Genomic DNA, 20,932 nt, shown 5'->3' with positions numbered 1-20,932 from the left:
TAAAAGACAGCTGATGTTTTAACCTGCCTTGAGGTCAGAGACCTTACAGCACATCCACATTACGTAACAGAACATTGTGCAGGGACATCAAAGCCAACCTGGCACGTACGCCTAGCGGCGTGGCATGCAGAGGTGCCAGCTTGGTCCCAAAAGGAGTAGAGACATGTCAGAGAGCATAAACCTACCAGTGAGGTCTACTAGCTCTGGCACAACACCCACATAGATGAGCTCCTTCTCCTTCCAAAGCAAGGTTCATCTCTGCTTTTTCATGCCTAGTGTATGCACTGCATAACATGCTCCTCCAACTTACCATATTCAAACTTGCTGGGTAGTTGGTGGAACCATTTGGCAGACAGAGACCATGCGGTTCAAATCCAGTTTCTTTTCTTCCTGCCAGACAGATGAGATCTCTTCTGCTTTCCTCCCTGGTCTCAGGTACCCAGGCACAAGGATTAAATAATCTTGAGTATTTTCATAGGAAAATATCATCCAATAATTCATCGTTGCAGTTAAATCCACTACAGACTTACAAATAGCTCCTATGAGCTGTCACAGTGTTCCCACACTTGGTTGGAAGGACCAAAAGACTTTATATTTAACTAAGCTAACAATTAAGCGGTTGTCAGTAACTTTCCACAGAGCCCCGCAGAGGCCAATAAGCCTGAATTTAATAAAGTGGAAGAGAGAGAGTTAGTGAAAGCAGGCAGATCTTGTCTCTGAAAGTATGACAAATGAGAAGGGTGAACTTAACAGCAATTTTACAAGGAACTAAAAGCAGCAATACAAGTGTAAACAAGAGAAGAAAGCAGCACATTACTATAATAATATTAAAAAGAGAAAGTCCCAGCTCAGGGCTCAGCTATGTGAAGAGGAGGCAGCCTGATGTTTTCTGTTGAACAATTTTGGAGCAGAATCCCATGGCTTATGCCTCTACATGGTATACTATTCGGGTCACATTTAGCAATCGGGTCCTGTTGTTTAGCAACACAGATGCAGGACTTGCTGATTCATACGAGCCAACTCAGAACACGAAGTGTTTGGGTTCTCTTTTCCTGTTAAAGTCTTTGTTATTTACTGCCTGCAAGATTGCACTGAAGTTCCAGCCAAAACTCATTTCTGCTGTTTCCAATGTACATTCCAAAAACAAAAAACATGGCACCACATCAAATGTTAAAGAAAGATCATTATCAGCCAGCTGCCAAACAGTTCCTACAGGTTCAGAGACAAACTAAAGGAAAGACAGAAATCCTGCACAGTGGTTCGCCAAAATGAGATGACAAGTGCTTTCACCAAAGTAGTATCACAGCATAGTGGGAGGTGAAAAATTTACTATGCAAAGAAAAGTGTAGATAAGGCAGCGGCTCATAACCTCTAGGCTACACAGAGCGGACAGCATGCAGAATCGCAAAAAGCATGTGGCACAGAAAGGACAGAGTGATCATTTGCCACCAAGATAAGGCAGTAGCCACCAGGAACGCTACTATGTTAACCACTGTAGAGCTGGAGGACCAAAGCTGAGGTCCTAGGCACCACAAAACAGAAACCACTGAACAGCACCTGGGCAGAAGAAAATCACGGTCCATCATTTATTTAGACAGGGGAAAAGCAACACAAATCCCACAAGCAGAGGGAATTGCATGATGGCACAAGTTATTTTAGCCCCATGTTTTGGGAAACAGGTGTAGGTCACAATGAAATGACACAGCATGAAGAAGCCTAATGCAATAGCACAGGGATGACAGTAATGATGTAATATAAGAAAACCTGGGAAGTTCTAAGCCAGCTATAGGCAATAAAGCCAGGAAGGCCTCAGAATACAGATGTAAATTAGTCAGTTCAGTAATTTGGCAAATTTAAGGAAGTTCAGACTGAAAAGCTGAGAAGAATTCCACAGTCCAACCACCTTCTGGATTTGTTTGAATTTCTTGCGTTTATTTAGCTGTTGCATCTCTTTAAACTTTCCTAAACCCAAGGTGACCTTTCAAAAAAAAAAAAAAAAAAAGAAAAGAAAAAAAAAAAAAGAAAAATTTGCCAGCACATACAAACATATTCTAAAACATGCTGTCCAGAACAAACAGTCTTCAGTACAGGGCACCAAACAGTCTCTCTAATAAACCAATAGCAATTAGTCTGCTGGGAAACAAATTAGCTCATTTCATTTCAGCAGAGTAGAGGTAGCAATGCTTCAGGGATGATGTGAACTGTGAGTGATCCTTACTGGAAGCCCACTAGTTTGAACCTGTCGGAGGGAACTCCTTGCCAAAATCTTGAGGCTGGGAGACAAAGCTTTCCATTAGCCCACCACAAATCACTACCAGTACTTCCCAGCCCTGGGCTCCCTCAACATGGCCCTAAAAGCCAGATCAGTCTAGACCGCCAGTACATAGTACTTAGTCTCATCTACTGCCCCGACTTTGTCAGTCCCACCCCAACCCTCCTTGCTTCCTAAAACTAAAGAATTTGTAAACTGGAAAATTTATGAAATTTGATGTAAGGTTATGCTTTTAGATACAAGGGTTGAAATACATAAACATACATAATACATAAACAAACATAAAATGCAACTCTAATCTAACACTTTGCAGTCCAATCCCCTCTCAGCTGTTTTCACCACTGCTCCCCTAAAATGCCTGTACTCAGTTTTAAATGTGAAAGCCATACACCCATGATTCAGTTGCTTCAATTTCTAATTCACTTAATTCGGCCATCCACAATTTCTAAGGAGTTCTTGAGTGGAAGGGACTTGCAGCATTTCCATGCCCTCTCATACTATTTTAGAGTTAATGTTTGGGTAGGATGTGCTATCTAGAACCAGCTGTTTCAAGATGGAATAGCAGGAGACCCCAAACTGAAGGGGAAAGAAGAAAAAAAAAAAAAGGTGAGATGAGAGACCAACCTCAGGTTCTTACTGGTATTTTTATTATGCTTTGGAGAGTCTACAGACAGCTAAAGCTTAGCTAGAAAGGTGAGTAACTCAGAGGTATGCACATTAAATACACTTTCTGATACATGAATTATGAAGTGCTGAAAAAGACTTTAAAAATGTCGTGAACAATGAAGGTTACTATTTAACTTATAAAAAAAGGAAAACAGATGTCTCCAAAGTGGCAGCCACTCACTACACATTCTGCACAATCCACCTGCGCAAAAAGGCAGATCATCTCACATGAGAGAGAGCACAGTGCCTCAGGGCTGCAGCACGGAACAAACCCTGGAAAGCGGAGACAGGGCACAAAAGCACCTTTCCCTCCATAAGACTGCTCTGAAAAGCAAAATTATGGAACCAGCGTATTGTGGAGATGACCTCTGGCATCCACAGTCAAGGCAAGCCTCCAAAAAACTTCAAGCAGCAGCTAAAGTTACAGATTGATGTCAATATATTCAAAAATTGCATTTTGTTGATTTCATGCTTTTGTTTTGCAGCTGTTTCTGAGCTACTTATCAAGAACTTAGTGATTAGCTAGAGAAATCCTGTTTTCTTTTTCATTTTGTTTCTCTATAAGAAAACCCCAAACCTAAATAAAATGTAGCAGACAAACTCTCTCAACACCTGCAAACTGAGACAACTTTGGAAATCACCACTCGTGTGTCTAGCTCTTTAGACAAGCTGTTTAAGACCAGACCTGACCAGGTCGTTGATAGTAGGAAGAAAGCTCAGCAGCAGCTCAAGGTCAGCGCCATGTTAAAAAAGGGCATAAAGAAACAAGAAGTGCCCAGAACTCTAGAAAACCTTAAGTGCCCTGGTACTCAAAACTGCTTTTCCTACTTGCTTTTTACCCTTTAACAGCCACAGAGTAGTTAACCATGCACAAGCTGCTGTGGGAGCTTCCTAGGCCAGATGTCCTGGGAGCTTCTGGGTCATTTCCCCACCTAGCCAGGGCGGCTTCTCAGCGACAGCTGCTTCACACTTTCTGCATACAGGGAAGGGTGGTAACTCTGACCATTTTTCAGTTTATCAGCTATGCTTAACAGTGCTTGGCATTTCTAGAGATGCCACACAACTCTATTAAAAAGAGACAGATCTAGTAACAAATAATTTTGTCTGAGTAAGTCTGCAGGAACCTTTTCCTCCTCCATTTCCTATCATGCTTCTCCCCTTTCCCCCTCCTTTTATTGGGGTTCCTGCCTCTTCAGAGAGCAAGGTTTCTTTAGACTAGCTTAAAACAGGATTATCGCAAAAAAAAAAAAGCCCGTCTGGTATTAGTTTATTTGAACAACTGGATCTTTTAACAGTTTATCATAAAATAACATTCAAATATTTCAAAATCTTAACTGAATAAAGAGAGTTCTGTCAATGAAAATATTTACAGTAGTCTCCCTAATTGAGACTGATTTCAGCTTCCTGAATCTCATTATGGTAAGCTGGGCACTGCTGTGAAAGTGAAACAAATAGGAGATGAATGAAAACAAACATTTAGAAACACAAGCAACTGCTTAGAGTGATGTTAGTCGTTACAAAATTTCTGTCAAAAACATCCCTCTGACTGGCATCTGTCAAAACATCTCAGTGCTTCATCGCCTGGCCATGGTTCAGATGGAAAGAGAGCATTTGCAACAGCCAGCGCTGCAACCCTCGCACAGCTCCGAATTCCTAAGGGAACTCCTTCTGTATCACAGAGCGCTCCATCAGTGGCTTGTTTCACGTTATTTCTCTCCTGGGTCCTTGCTGGACAGCCTGTTTCTGTCCCTGCCTCCTCATTCTCAGAGCGAGCGATGTCTAGAAGCTAATTACACAGAATAAGGTAGTGCTCTTTCCCTCTGTGTTTTCTCTCCCACAGCCCAGAGATGCCAAAACACTAAAAATCCACTGTGACAAAACATGGGAAATGCTGCACATGGGAGCAGGGTTCTGCAAGACAGAGGTGATGTAGGATCACGTGCTGAAAGAGACGACTGACATTACGGTGTACGCAGAGTACTGCCCCTCTGTGGAACAACCTTCCTGGCAAATAGCCTTCCGGGTTTGACCAAGACTTCCCACAGATCTATGCACTAGCTGAAATCTTTCATCAGATCTAGGATGGCTCACTTTGTCCAGTGGCAACCCACACTGGAGCAGAGGAAAACCAGTAAGAAGTGAAGACTGGAAGAGCAAAACCAGTAAAAAGCATGGAACAGCAGAAAAAAAGCATTAAGCACGTGACTCCAGCCTCCTGTGCTGCCTGTCACTCCACAAAAGGATTCAGACAGACTGAGTGTAACCTGCGGCAAACACAAGGGAAATTGAGACTAGGGAAGGGGGGTGAAATAGGTGTTTGACTACAGCTGAGCATGGGGAAGGGAAAGAAGTGCTTATGTTCTCCCCCCACCAATACCCAAATCAGTGATTAGATGTTGCTGTTAACCAGCAATGAATTAAAGTAAGAATTGCCCAAGTCGAGACTGTTCTGCCCATGACAAAGGGTAATTCAGAAATTTCTGTATTTCACCATTACCAATTTCTCTTTTCTCCATTACACTTCCATGTTTTAATTCATGTGCTTTGCCTTATCCAGGTCAGCTCACCCTTCTCTTATCCTGGATTGCTGCATTTCCAAGCTTTGAGTTATCTGCAACAGAAGAATTGGAACTCAGTAGTCCACGAGGACTGTTCTGCTATTACGTTCTTAGCTCAGTTTCCTTATCACATCTGAGGAAATCAAGTCTATCAATAAGAATGGGGAAGCAAAAAAAAAAAAAAAAAAAAAAAAAAAAAATTAGTCCTGGGTCCCTCATATTTCCTGTCAGTACCTGCTTCAGGTATCCCCCAGTTATAACAAATCTTAATAATGCAATACCAGAGAATGACAAATGTGCTTCTCGGAGAGGAGATAGAGGAGAGAGGCACTTCAAACCTTCCCCCCAGCACCCCCAATAAGGAGCAGATGCAAGAATATAGTTTCCTTGCCTCACTGACCTGGGAGAAGAGAAGAACAGTTCCTCTTTTCCTCTTAGAAAATATGAGAGTAATTTTTTTTCCTACTAAAATACCCGTAGTGCTGTGCACAGGTGAAAAAATTTGCTGGCTGAGCAGGACAGACCTTGTGCCAGGACACCACTGCAGAGCACAGCCAACTGCTTCTTTACAGATGTGTCTACTCAGCCAAGCTTTGTACTCCCAACAGATGAAGAAACTCCTATGTGAAATAAGCAGTCATGGAGCAGAAGTAAACAAATCCACCATTTAGAAACTGGATCCTGTTGCTCCATAAATAGTTATTATTTCCCATGGGATCAGAACTGTCCAAAGGAGAAATTCCTGGTACATGTTTTGACTAAAGTCCCCAGTAAAGGGAAAAACAGAGAAAGTTTGTGGTTTTCTTATTTTAGTTTTCTTCGCTTAAACCAGGACCAGTAAGCATACTTTGCCTCCTTCAAATTCTGGACATCGTTTCTCAACAGTTCAAGAGCAGCAGGAACAAGTCCAGCAGCGGCAGAATGCGTGCTAGCCTCTTAAACACAGCCTTGGGACCAGCATCTTCCTCTGCAGATGCCTAAACTCCATGGATAATGTTTAAGAAACAAATCAAAAGCAAAAAGAGCTGGCCACCACCTGCTCCAAGGAGTTGCCTGCTTTGCCAAGGGTTACATTAAGACTGCCTGGAGCTGGATATCATAGCTCTAAATACCTACCCATCCATCAGGATACACATTTACAAACAAATTTGTAAAATATAAACAAAACTTGCAAAACAGATACGCTGTGCTTGTTCTCTCTCATTCACTGCCTGCCGAAGCATCTGGTGTGGCTTTGAACATCCCTGAGACCTTTCCAAAGTTGGTCCTTTCTATCCAAACCGGAGCCGGAGACCATCCCACTGTAACAGCTGCTGTCCAAAGCCCTCCTCATGCTGCAGGTTTGCAGCCAGCCTGTGATAGCACATTACAGACGGGAACTGGTGCTCCAGTAATCCCCCAGGATAAGGCAACAGGCATGTTCCAAACAGCTTTCCCTTGCCTGTCATTTTCAGGTTATTTAACACAATTGCACCTTTCCCGAAGCATCCTTGGGTACGGTTTCTGTTTGGAACAGCTCATTCACAGGTAAGTCTTCTCTCCCCGTGCAAACGCTCTTTAATCAAATCCAAGCCCACACGTGATGGCTTCAGGTGGCTAATATAGCAGCATTTTCCATAAAAGACAGCAGAGATCCCATAACAGAGGGGGGCCCAATCTTTTGGCAACATAAATGAAAGTAGACACACACCCTCCTTTATTTAGGGGGACAATAGGTAAAGCACGGTGGGTTTGTGCATGGGCATATTTACATATTCTTCTGGTTTCAGGGTCTCTGAGACGCCACAGAAGGCAGTCGATATATGAATCTGTTTTTTCCTCAATAAATTTTGTTTCTTATGAATCTGTTTACCACACTGGCATCGCCTTCAACAGTCCCACCCATTTGGCACCGGTGTAAATGTGAGCTTAGGTTGGCACTGCTGGTAAACGCAGTAGAAACAAGATACAACTTGGTGTGACGCAAATACCAGTTTAGAAAGGGCAAATCATATACAGCCTCTAAAATGACTTTTTTTTTTTTTTAAACAAAGCAAGATATGCTACATGAAATGTGCACAATTCTGAAGCTTACCTCAGTTGTTTGAGCTTGGAAGAATACCAAGTTAGCATGGTAGATGCTAGAGATTTCCAGGAAAATCACAATGAAACACACTTAACTAGAGCTGGACATAGCTTTTTTTGTTTACAAGTTGAACACTGGAGTAAGCTAGGGCCCTAACACACCAACAAAAAGTTTCAGCATATGGTAAACAACGACACAAAGTAGTTTAGGAGAGAACAAGATGTGATCGTTCTTAAAGTTACTGCAGATCACACAGAAAGGAAACAACTTTTTTCTGTATGCATAAAACCTCAGAAGTTTAGCAAAGTAGAAGCAGACTTCAAACATCCTGACTAACAAGAGTGAAATACAGCATCCCATTGCAGTCAGCCCCACTTCAGTACGTGGCAATGCATTTGCTTTGGTTTTCAGTGTTAGAAGCAACTTGGGCTGCATTATGCCTAACCAGTTAAAGAGAGTCCCCAAGAAGTTACGGGAAATTTAGCAAGCTACTATTACTCCTAAAACTATTATAATTACAATGTTATTTCTATAATTTTTTGCAATACATTCCTAGATTTTATTCTACTGCATAGTTAACTCAGGGTTATGTTAAAAGGTACCAAGAAGAGATTGCCCAAAAAGCTTATGCTATTCATACAGCAGTAAAGCCAGAGCTTCTACAATATTATCTGAGTAATATTCTCAAGTGACACTTCAATTGCTATAGTCAAAAGAGAATTTTTAATATTTCTAGTTTTTATACCTTCATTTGCCTAATATAAAGTTGCAGGGGTTCCCCAAACTGTTTCTAATTTTGCCAAATGTTCTCGGATAAATTATCAGACTTGCCTTTGATCCATATTCTTAGCCAATGCACATTGGCTCTGTGACAGTATTTGCATGCATTAATACTACTGAAATGTTTCAGTAACAGAGGAAAGCATGATAGCAGAAGAGGTAGAGATAGGAAAGGAGAATAAATTGATTTGAACCCCATCCAAACCCAGAAAATTTGATCACAACCACCAGTAGGAAGTTCAGAATGAGCCATTATTCATTCTGTAACACAATCCAGAAAGTCCTGAGGAAAGCCACACACTTTTCTACATCAAGGGGAAATCACTGGCGACATAAGAGCCTCAGAGATGCCCAGAAATTTGCTGAGGCATCTGAGAAGATGGTGCCATAGGCAAATAACGATGCACCTTCAGACAGTCAAAGTCAGAGTTTCAGTAAAAGGAGAAACATTCAAGAAAGTTTTCTTAAGGGCATTTTTGTATATGAGTAAGAGAAAAGAAGGCAAGACATATCGAAACCATGGTAATATTACATACAAACAGCTTAACTTTCACATTCACTGATATTTTTATTTGAGTTACATACTATTAATATCTTTTACCTAAAAATTCTTGGAAGAAAACTAAAAGCATTATGTGAACCTACTGATAAATAAAGGAAGCACTTAAATGAACCCAAATGGATTCAGAAGCTCAAGCAACCTTTACAGGTGGAAGATTTTTCTTGAAAGTTAACTATTCTTATTGGTATAACTTTAGAGCAAATGCACCACAGCAACAGAGCCCAAACACACATGCACAATACAATATGCTCATTTGGTAGCACAGATTAAGTTTGTTTCTGTTACAATCATACATGTTCACACAAGTAAAGTTATTTATTTGTGCATTTGCAAAGCTGCCCCTTTTATTGGTTAAAGTTTAGAATTTGAAAACTATTGAAGAATTCTGGAAAACAAAACAAAACAACAAAAAAACCACTACTCTGTTGCCAATCTGACAAGATGCAGTGTACTTATACCAAAGCAACAGCACATATGCTTCACACCTTTTTCAAAACCAGAAAGGCACACATTCAGTAAGGTCTGTGCAACCCCAATTTTGATCCACCAGTCTCTAATTCAGAAGTCACGAAAAGGACTTTGAATACTTAAAACTTTCTAGGAACAAAGCTTACACATCACAGATTCGCACACATTTTTAATTCTTGAGAGAGTTGAGAAGGAAGAATTTCAGCTCCAGAAGTGGAGCTGAAAAAGAATCTACTGTTGTGACCAACACATAGGAATTACATTTACTTCTTGTTTTTTTTTTTTTTTTTTTTTTTTTTTTTTTTTTTTGAGATGAGAAAGAAGTCAACATGGGACAGAGAAAACAACTGCATGAACTGAAGGTGAGAGCAGATGTTAATGGATATGTACTTCCTGAGTACATATTTGCACATGTCCTTCCTGGTGGCTGGGCTGGCTTACTGAGTTCGTGCAGTCACATCTTCTTGGCTCTTCATTCCCCTGCTGCATCCTTAGCTGGGTTGGTATAATGATTTGGTAATTCCATAAACTGGATCAGTGAACTGATCTGGATTAAAAATAATCTTCCACAAAAGGAGCAGATAGATGGGGGAGGGATAACTAATGTTCAGACATAAGGATTATTTTACTTATCTAGGTTATTGCACAGTCCACAGGCAATTATGCTAGCTCAGGTATAGTAGCAGCACAAGGGACAGCACAAACTCCTTAAGGTAACAATGCCATAAAGAAAAAGATATGTGGGAACCCTACCCTTATTTTTTTAATCTACTTTTTTTGCACTATACTACATCTATGTCAATCTGATTACAGCAACATGCACTTCTTCAGCGGCTGTCAGAATTGAAAAAACAAGCTGTTACCATTCAAGTTCATTTAGGAGTTCCCAGCTGGCTAACTGGTGTTATGAATTTAAGAGCAAGCAGTGAAGTTATGTTTACACATCTGTTCATCTCTGGAATAAGTTCTTGATCACTGCTCTCTACAAAAAAAATGAGTGCAGGGAATCTGTCACAGACAAAAGAGTTACATGACCACACTCTTCAAACTGAGCTTTGGTTATGACAGCCTCGGCACCTGAGCATTAGTTATCAGAAGTTGCCCCCTAACACCAGCTTCTTGCTGAAGACAACACAGGTGGAACTGCCCGAGGCATTCAATGCCTGGCAAAGGGCAAGCCAATTTTCATAGTTATAAATAGGACTGTTGTCTGAGCTGTTATTGCTATTTTGAACATTTAAAGTAAATGTCTTTTACTAAGCCACAGCCAGCTATAACAAAATATTTTGTGAGATAATGTACTTTGCACCTTTAGGCAGACGAATGAGACATTTAAGTCTCTCAAATGAGCACACGGCATAGGAACCGTGGAAGGAACATAAACATGGGGGAGAGGGGAAGGGCGCTATTTCATAAAAATCACAGGAAAAGAAAGGGAAAGCAGCACGAAACGACTACCCGTGCTGCCAGTGACAGCAGTTGATGCCATCGGAAGACATGCTCCGGGAAAAGGCGCAGAGATCGGGGTGTGGAGGTGCTGTCCTGACATCAGAAGTGCTTTGATGAGCGCTACACAGTGCGCGTGTCTTGGCTCGCATGCTCGTTTAGCTGGGTTTTACAAAGCTGACAGAGGACAGCAAGGGAGGCAAATGCGAGAGGCGGCATGCTCCAGCTCCCCAGTCACTGAACTGCAGGTAGCTTGGAGAAATCTGAAACACTGACTGCTTAACAGACCAGAGCATCCTCCGTTCCTCTTTTATCCCTCCTTTCTGCTGTCCCAGGATTTCGTGGGGTTTGGAGGCTGAAGCTGGAGTTAACTAAGGAACTGAGGGAGGCAAGTGATATGAAGTACTTCCCAAGAGAAAACACACTTGTCTCAACTTGCCACTGCAATTCAAACCTTACTAGCAGAACAAAGATTATTTCCTTAGTCTCTCCCATAGGGAGAAACAGTCTCTATTCTATACAGAATACTGTTCTGCATGGTATTGCAGAACAGGCAAGCACCAAAAAAGAAACTTAAAGAAGGAATAGGGGTTGGAAAACTCCCCTTCTCACAGAACAGGAGTAACCTCATTTTGAGGGAAAGTGGAAAGAATCATTTGTACAACAGCAACTGGAACAAAAGGACCCCGACCTCCCCGGGAGTCTCTAGAAGCATCCATACTTTTCTCAGACAAAATGAGATGTACACGGTAGGTAGATTTAGAAGACAAAAAAGCCCACCATCAATAATTCAGCATACTTATGCAATTTTACACATCTTAAAAAAATTAAAAGATACCATCCCGTGTGCCTGGCTTGCAAAGTATGCAGTATGCAGCAGGCATAAGTCAGGCTGGAGTCAGGCAGTAGTTTAGGATCCACATAGTAATTGTCAGTGGCAAACTAATTATCCAGCCTATTTCTTCAGTGGGCTCTCAAAAACCACATGAAGCTGTCAGCCTTTGGCTGCTTCTGTTCTCCTCTAAATAGTTAATCATAAAGGAAACAGCAGTCACCTTCCATGATAGTCTCAAAGCACTGAGCTCATGACCTGTCACTTCAGTATAAGCCCATGCTGGGTACAGCAGTAATTCATGAGGCATCGAGACAGAGATGAATACAGTCAGTTCTAAGCAGAGAGTTAAATTTTATTTTATTTTTTTTTAAATGAGAGCCTGCTTATTTTTCTGAATATCTAGGTAACAAGCAGGAAACTATGGAATGGAAAGATGTTCTTGTGTGCTCATTATAAGAGGCATAGCTGCCTAGAAAGGGGGCACGGAAATGAACCGGAAGGTATTTGGGATGAGCGGACCACCTTTCCAAATAGTCTCGATCCCTGTTAAGATCCATGCTAAAGCTCCAGTTCAAACTGTAGCCCCAGCCCCATACTGAATTCTGTATGTAAGAATATTCTCTTGTAAGGTATAACAGCTCCATAAACTATAATTGCAAGACAGCAATTACAATGAAAATTTTGCCAGGCTCTGATATCTAGAAGACAGGAGCCTACTCTGTACGTAATAAAGAAAGGCACACTGGAGCTATCTTAGCTCAGCACACTAGGATGGGCAAGGAGGTGGCATAAAAAACCCCACTAATTCCCAGGTGCTTCTGACCACAGCAGGCAACTTAACTTCACAGCCAGGATGAACAGTTTAGGATCTCCCTCACATTACACTAATCAAAACTAAGAAGTCCTACGTTATTATCCAAAGGTTGGTTTACTTTCTGCCCTTTTAGTTTTTTCTTCTCCGGAAACTCAGAGGCACTCAAACACTGAAAAATCTCAATAAACAATTCAACTCTCCTCTTTAGTCCACCTTGATACAACAATCAGGAGCAGCAACGTCAACGCTAGTCTGCTAGCAGGGCCAGATCCCAGTAAAGGGGAGATAAAACACAGCAGAACATACAGGGAGGCAGATGTGGGTAATAAAGAGGTAAATACGCGAGAAGCACAAGATATAATTTCATAACTATTTTACAGAGAGATTCTACTTCATTTTTATAATGCATTGACTTAAATAATTATGAGATGGTTTTTAGCACTCTTGCCAGAACGCTGTACTCTTATTGCAGAGCCTGTATGAAGAGCTGCAGCAGATGTTAACATGGGGAGCAGACAAACAGCTCAGTTAAGATGAGCTGCATTGACCCGTGACAACTTTGTGCTCACCACTGGCTCAAAGTTCCTTAAGTTTACAAGGCAAGTTTGTTACAGCTCAGGTGAAGAACTTGACTTTGATTATGCAAATAATAAGCAAACATGAAATAGAGGAACCCTGATGGGAGAGAAAAAGGTACTTAAAAAAAATTAGAAGAGATTGAAGAGATATTCCATGTTGAATTTTATGGTTAAATTATATTTAATACTTTTAAAGTATTAAATACTTTTAAATACTCTCAAAAATATGCAGAAGTATATTTGGTTTAATAAAGTCCCAAGTTAGCCATCACTTTTTTTTTCTAATGAATGCCCAATGAACCCTCAGAGAGAACAACCTGGTAAAAGCCTAACTAATTAGGTTACAGTTCAGAGCACAACCTATTAGTGTTTCAATCTTCTTTCTGTGATTTCAAGGTTTGAATTCTATATAAGGACCAAAGGGAAAAAAAGTTCAGGGTCTGCTGTGACTTCTCCATTTAGATCACAAAAGTACCAGTCTACTTTGCCAGGGAATCTCTGCCTTAAGCTTTGAATTGAGAAGCAAACCGACAGAGACATGGTCTCCCCCACCCTCAAAAACAACACCAAAATCCCTGAAGAACAGGAGATGCTGCAGATCCAGACTGGCCTGTGTAAGTGGTGAAAGACATCAGAGACTAAGATCTAGAATATCAAGGGGGAACTAAACATCAGAAAAGTACAGAAGAACAACTTGGAAGGAAGCTACTGAAACTCCAGTCTCTGGCATAAACCTGTGCCGTGCATTCTCCGCCAAGATGAAAGCTTAAAAAAGTTCTAAACTTTGTGTACGAAGAAACAGTTCCACACGAAAACACAAACACAGAAGAGTCTACAGGACAGTTGCTTTTCCTGAGTGGGCTGCTGTATTAAAGAACAAAAAAACTGAAAAAAGCAGAGAATATGCCAATTGCTAATCGTTTGCAAGTTTGCACCAAAATAACCAAACAAACCACTGTGTTTTTTCTTCCTGAAGCAACCTAATAAAAAAGTTTGATTCTTGCATAAGACTATTTCTTAGCATCAAGAATATGATCATAAACATGTTGATGCGCTGGGATCATACATACGCTCGTTCACTATTTTGGTCACAAACCTTTAGTTTTGCATACTGGACTTTCCTTTCCCCCTACTGTGAAATCCTTTCAGGTGTGTTTTTACCTTTCTTTAAATACTCTTTTCCTGTATTTTCTAGCCTACAGATTTGTGAATCTGTGTTTGGTTGCAGACACTCCCACCATAATTGCCTCCTCTAATTTCAAGTACTGGCTGGCAGCAGACAAGACTCTGTGGTTGCAAAACTGTTCAGCGGCTGAACTGTCCCAGGCTGGCATGCAAGCCACAAACTGTGGCTTAGCTCATCTGATAAAGAATAGAGTATACAAGAGAACTGTATACAGGCAGCATCTTTTCCATAAGAAGTTCAGAAATGCAAGAGATTGTAGTGTTAACCCAAACATGAGTTAGTGTCTTCTACAAAAAGGTCAAAGCATTAGCTCCAGGCTTGTAGGCGACCTCAGATCTACTAAAAATAGTCTAATGCACTGAACAAAGAAAGACTTAGCAATGCCATTTCACCAAAGATACTTGTCATTTGCTTTGTGCCATTCAGAAACCAGAAATCCTACTTTTGGCATTTTGAGTCATTACCTACTGTTAGGAGATTTAAGAGGCAGAATCATATTGCCCTGGGAAAGCAAAAAGCTGGATAACTGCAGTCTCGTAACACAACTCCTTCAGTTACAACCAGCACCAAATGCAGCCCTGTTATCCAGCTCTTAAAGTGAGATACAACACTGAGATCATACATCCATTCTCTTGCCAGGGAATGACTATCCAATTTGGATTATGGCATGGTTTTTATGAAGTTATGCCAGCCTGTCTTTAAGGCATAACAATTAAAAAAAAACAAGCATGGGCACAATGAATTAGACCAAACATCCACCTGGCCCCATATTCAACGTCTAACTATGTCCATTGGCAAATGTTTCAGTAAACAGACAAAGAAACAGGGTATATAAAAAGCTACATTCTGTTCTCAACATCTTTTTAGCTTCCAGCCTCCTGTGACTTATATTTCCTTGCCAGAGACTGTATCTGAATCTGTGTGTTCAATGGATCTTGATGGATCATTCTCCCATGAATTTGTGTAATTGCTTGTCAATCTGTTTTAGTTTTTGTCCCCTACAAAACTCAATCTCAGAGAAAGTAACTGGAAATAGTATCAAACAGCACTTTCCTTTATTTTAAACCTGGTACACAATGTTTCCATCTAATATCTCTTAATTTTGTACTGCAAGAGGCAATCACCTAAGCATCTTTCTCCATGCCATGCATTGATAAATATGTGTAAAATAATACCATCTGATTTACTTTTACCTGAAGCTAGAAAGTCTATTTAATCTTTCTGAACATGAAGATTGCTCCATTTATTGTTTATTCTTCATTACTACTATATATACACCTAATTCTTCTATATCTGTTTTGAAGTTAGTTGAATAGAATTACATGCATTTTTGAAGATAGAGGTACATGGCATATTTATACAGTAGCATAACATATTCTTAGTTATTCTGCATTTCTCTTTTAATAATTCCTCAGGCTTTACTGGTCTTCTAACCAACACTGGTCAATAAGCTGCAGAACGATCCACAGTGATTCCAAGATCTGTTTCCTGATTTGAAAGACTTCTCTAAGTCCATCATTAGGCATAGGCTGTCAGATCAATCTTCCCCACAAACACTACCTTACAGCTATCCGAACCAAATCTGGCCTGCTATTTTATTGCCCCATCACTCAGTACTGTGAGATCTCTCTGACGTTCTTCAGTCAGCTTTTGGTCTTGCTACCTGGAAAAATGTGTCAGCACTTTATTATTCATCCTCTGTTCTGGCTATTTTATGAACACTTGAAACAGCACAGATCCCAGCACACATTCTCTATTGGGCTCCAGGGGTAAGCTCCCTGCATTGTACAATGTTATTATTTATTTCCATAGAGTTTCCCATCTTTACATAGTTATTAACTCACTACAGGATTACACCAGTCTAATTTCCCAACAGTCTTTGAAACCCCAAGGCTTTTTGTTTAAGAAATTCAAGCCATGCTATATCAGTTATGTTGCCTTTATCAAACGTTCTCCCAGTCGTTCAAATAACCTGAACAGATTTACAAAACCGGACTTCCTTTTGCAGAAGACAATTTGACTCTTCCCCATTATCATCTTTATTCCTGTGACTATTAATTCTATTTTTTTTTAATATAGTTTCTACCAAGGTGTCTAATACAGAAGCCAGGCTCATTAGTGGTTTCCAGTTGTCCAAAAGCTCTATGGGCCCCTTTTTAAAAGCCCGACACCTTTACTGCTTTTCATTCTTCCATTCTAAGGCCAATTTAAGCAACGATTTTACACAACCACATGTAACTCTGCAGTTTCATCAGAGTTTTTCCTAGCAACTCCTTGTGCTGCTCTGCTCAAAAACGTCCATGTTCCATCAGCTTCCCCAGTTTGTCCCCCCGTGGGGAGACTTCCTTCATGGGAACTATTCTGTAGCCAGCAGTAATGCAAATAACTTCTCTGCTATGCCTTTATCTTCCTTTAGCTCACACGTAATATTATGATCATCTACCAGCTCATCAGGATCTCTGGCAGGCTTTCTACTTCTGACACATAGGGAAACGTTTTATTATTTTTTATGCCTTTATAAAGTTGTCCCTCAACATTTTTTGGTGTACTTCACTGTGGTTTTATATTTAACTTGCCAAAGTTTCCTATTCTTTCCTATTCTCCTCATTTGGGTATGACTTCTGCTTCAGAAAGATGACTTATTTCTAGGAGCCTCGTTTGCTTTATTGTTTAAGCCAATCCTGGTTTATTTTTATGGCTTTCCTTCAATCTCTCTTATTCCCATTCCCTTCTGAGAGTTTCACCAACCAACCTGGACACAGTATTCTGGCAGATTTGTTTTTGTTTTTGTTTTTTTTTAATTAAGACCCCAAATTTCTCAACATATGTGAAACAACATTTCAGCTGTGATATTCTACCGAAGTTTCATGAAGCTTTTTGTGTCTAAGACAGAGTTTTTCCTCTTCTAAAAGTACAATTTGCATTTGTTGCTCCCAGACATCTTGTTTTGCATTTGGATGTATTAACATACATTTTGTTAGCCTGTGGTCATTTAAATCAGGCAGTCCAGACTGGTTACTTTTACAGAACGATCATTTATTTAGTACTCTCCAGTAAGAGTACCCTCTACCCACTTAACCTAGGATTCTTTCCAGCTAGGATCACTGATGGAAACATTAAGTATTGTTAGAATGAGAAATGATTGACTGAGGCCCTCACAAAAATAACCCCACTTAGTCTTTGCTTACCAGCAACCACATTTTGAGATTTCTCAGGGCATTGCTCTTTAATCCATTTAGTGCATGCTTATGCTTGGTAAAGTCAAAAGTCACATTTTCACCATTAAAGCAGCACTTAACAAGAAGAGTTACATCCTCTGAAAAATATTTATTCTATCTGAACTATTTCCATCACATTTTGCCTATTTACATTTAAAACTGCATTAAAAAGTCAGGAACCTTGCGAATGGGAAAACATTTATTCATTTTATTCATGCTTGAAAACAGCCAAACCAACTTTATCTAAATAAAAATATATATATACTTTTTTTCAAGGCAAAGACCAAGCCTGAAAAAATGTCAGCCCAAAAGAGGACATTTTCCTAATGATATGAGCGGCTGAAAACTGAAGCTAGAATAAAAGAAGTCACGCAGCTCAAATTCTTAAATCAGCAGATTAGATAATTTGCATTTAAGAGTTCTAAATATACTAAAAGAAGAAATACTTGGTCTGATAATCTTCATGTCATATAGTTCTTTGAGTGTGAAGGAAATTTCAGAGGAAAAAGTGTGTGTAAATGAAGCATTAAATTCATTGCAGAACTACTGCTCAGCCATCCTTATACCAAGCCTAGGCAAAAATACAGAAGAGTCTGATTCGGAATTCAGTTAATAAAGAATTAAAAGACATCCTGGAAAAAAACGTTGAAAAGATTTAGGGGTCATGTTAGGGAAACAACTGAATACAAATCTCCAGTAAGATAGGGTCTTAGAACTACTTTATTTTTTCAATTATGAACAAAATACCGAATTAGACCAGAGACAAGTTACTACCTCTTTACATGGTATTAGTTCAAAGCAGTTGGCTTTCAGGGAGAAGGTGACTGAACAGTGGCCTGTAAGTACCTACTGAGGGAGAAAATAAATAAAACCTCAGATTCCAGCAGACAAAAAAAATGGCTTCTGGAAGCCACAGGCTTAAATAACTTTAAGCTGAAAATAAGATGAATTTTTTTTTGCAGTAACAAGTTTATCCATAGGAATAATCTAGCACATTATTACCAGACTCTCCATCAGTTGAATCTTTAAATCAAGATAACTAGCCTGTGAGCCACGATGATATTGCCAGGAGAAAAGAGCACACCTTGTATCACAAAACAACTCAAGCTAGGGATCATTACTGGTATTTCTCTGGTCTTAATATCTGTACTAGACAGTCTTGCTCTTTCACAGTACATGAGTTATTCATGGAGAAACAATATGTAATAACAGCCATGCCTTGGAAAAAGCAGTTATGTTTCAACTTTTAAAGACAGGAAGGCTTTAGCTACAGACATCTTACCTCAGTTAAACTGCTCCATCTCCCTCTTCCATACTATTTACAGTTAGTATGTACACAAACACAGATCTGAATGCGCTCAGACCTCTTACAAAGGGATGAGGATGATAACGTATCTACCTGCAGCTCTATTGTTTATTTATGCTCTATCCAGAGTTCCAAAACTCACACAACAGATAATACTGACAAGTGTTTGTTTTACACTGGCACTGGAGATCAGCGTCTCAACACTTGCTGTTTTGTTTTCTTTTTAAGGTCTGGCTGCAGCATCTTGTGATTACAGGGCAATCTCAGCTATTCCCTTTTAAAAGTTTCCAGATACTACGCTTGCCAAGAAAAACAAAGACAGAACATCACCAGTTTCAAGCTTGGCTAGGAAGGCCATGGTCACCCAATCTAACCTCCATATGGGCAAGCTGTGGAATTTCCCCCCCAAAATGGATAAAATGCATCTTTTAGAAAAGTGCCAGTTGCGTTTAAAAAAGTCCACAACCTCTTTTGACAAGTGGATCACCATCCTAGAGATCTTTTCCACATGCTTTAGAAGCTTGTACACAAAGGTCAAACAACATTACAACTTTCCCTTTGATGAACCAAATATACTAAAACCCTGAAGCCTCAACAGTATAATGTTCATCTCTCCAGTCTATCTTCTGAACCATCTCCTTGCATTTCTACAACCTCCAGAAATGCAGAAGCCACATGGCATATTAAGAACAACCATAAGTCAAATTTTAAAACAAATAATTTTGATTCACCTGTTATGACTACATTCCTCATTTCTGAGAGCTTTCAAAAAAAAAAAAAAAAAGAGAACTGCAACAGACTTTCCACTCTTTCTGAGGGAAAGAAATTCTGAAGAAACTAGTAACACTTCAGCTAACAAAAGCTTTCAAACTCAATAGGATGCACAACATGTTAATCGCATGCCTTAGCCTCTCCAAGCCTCCTTTGGAAAACACTACTGCAAAAAACCTCTAGGCACCTGCCCTGTTGTCAAAAAAAACCCACCACACTTCACTACGTTAGATGACTTAATCTGTCACTGCATGACCTGAGCTTTCTAGGAATTGCATCATCTGGTACCAGCAGTGAACTTGACCACCCATCAGTATCATGCACTGACAGTACAATTTGTTGCATTGCTTAAGATAGATTTCTACATTCCTGGAGCAAGCTCACAGACAGACTGAAATCAATTAAACTGTTGCCGCTGACTTCTCACATAACCCAAAATTTTCACGCTGGTCTCCGTGGGCAGCAATAAAGCGACAGAGCAATGCCAATTTTCAAGACAATCGCAGCAGAACACCCACCCTGAGGGATGAGAAGTCATCAGGGAAGAGAAAAAATAATGGTGAACTAATCACTTACTTTGGGAAGATGACAGTCATGAGCGCCGATGCATAACCAGGCTTGCACGCTCCCTCAGAGAAATTTGCATACTTGGATGCCAATTCTGGAGGCCTGTGAAAAAAATAAGGAGAGAGTCAGGACTCTCCTGGCTATGAACTGGCAAGTGTAATCATCCAAGTCATTTTATTATTTCTCCTTAGAGCTTTTCTCAAAAACAGCTATGAGGAATAATAGAAAATACAGATGGTATTTATTTCTTCTTCTATTGATGTTCTCCTGTGATACCATAAAGAATAGGGTCAGAGATAACTGAAATACCACTAAACCTCTACTTTTGCTGAAGGGTTTTCACACCTAGGAGGGTAATCCTCCTGGAAGAAAAATATACAGATATTATTTTAGGCTTCCACTTTTCAAAAGGAAGGAAGTAAAACCAAAAGCTTGTTTTGGCCATTTTTCTCGAGTATGATAGAAGTAAAAACTCTAGGGAAATATTATTTAGAAGATAACTTTCAAACATTTGAAACAAATCGCCAAGCAGTTCTGACAGGCTATCATTGAGGGTATGCACACTTTCAGGATTTGGGACAGACAACATTGCTGCTGTTCTATTGAGAAGTGTCCTAATAATCCAGCTTCTCTAATGATTCCAGGACCAAATTCAGAGTCCTGCTATTTTCATTCAGCTTTTGTACAGAAACAGGATCTGATTAGCTGCTAGCAATTCAAGAAAAGATATTTGAGTCCAGTACTTACTTTTATCATAGCTCTGAGTCACCTGGAACGAACCATTTAATCCTTTTGTGTCTCTATTCACCACCTGCAGAATTCTTCTATTCATCTATTTCA

The 20,932-nt window shown here is 40.0% G+C and overlaps 1 protein-coding gene across 9 annotated transcripts in view; it reads right to left on the bottom strand.

Moving 5' to 3' along the window:
• The window catches only part of ST3GAL3 (ST3 beta-galactoside alpha-2,3-sialyltransferase 3), a 196,927-nt gene that overhangs the window by 104,031 nt on the left and 71,964 nt on the right, over nt 1-20,932 (bottom strand). For 6 of the 9 annotated variants that reach the window (XM_064516100.1, XM_064516098.1, XM_064516095.1 and 3 more), the window contains one exon: nt 20,102-20,194. The exons of the other annotated variants lie outside the window; for them this stretch is intronic. In XM_064516100.1, coding sequence (XP_064372170.1) covers nt 20,102-20,194 — 93 coding nt within the window. The remainder of the gene's footprint in view (nt 1-20,101; nt 20,195-20,932) is intronic. 9 annotated transcript variants of the gene reach the window in all.

This window comes from Dromaius novaehollandiae, chromosome 8 (genome assembly GCF_036370855.1).
Source record: "Dromaius novaehollandiae isolate bDroNov1 chromosome 8, bDroNov1.hap1, whole genome shotgun sequence".
NCBI classification, from domain to species: Eukaryota; Metazoa; Chordata; class Aves; order Casuariiformes; family Dromaiidae; genus Dromaius; species Dromaius novaehollandiae.
The sequence above is the reverse complement of the archived record's forward strand: the minus strand, read 5'-3'. Positions and strand labels throughout refer to the sequence as shown.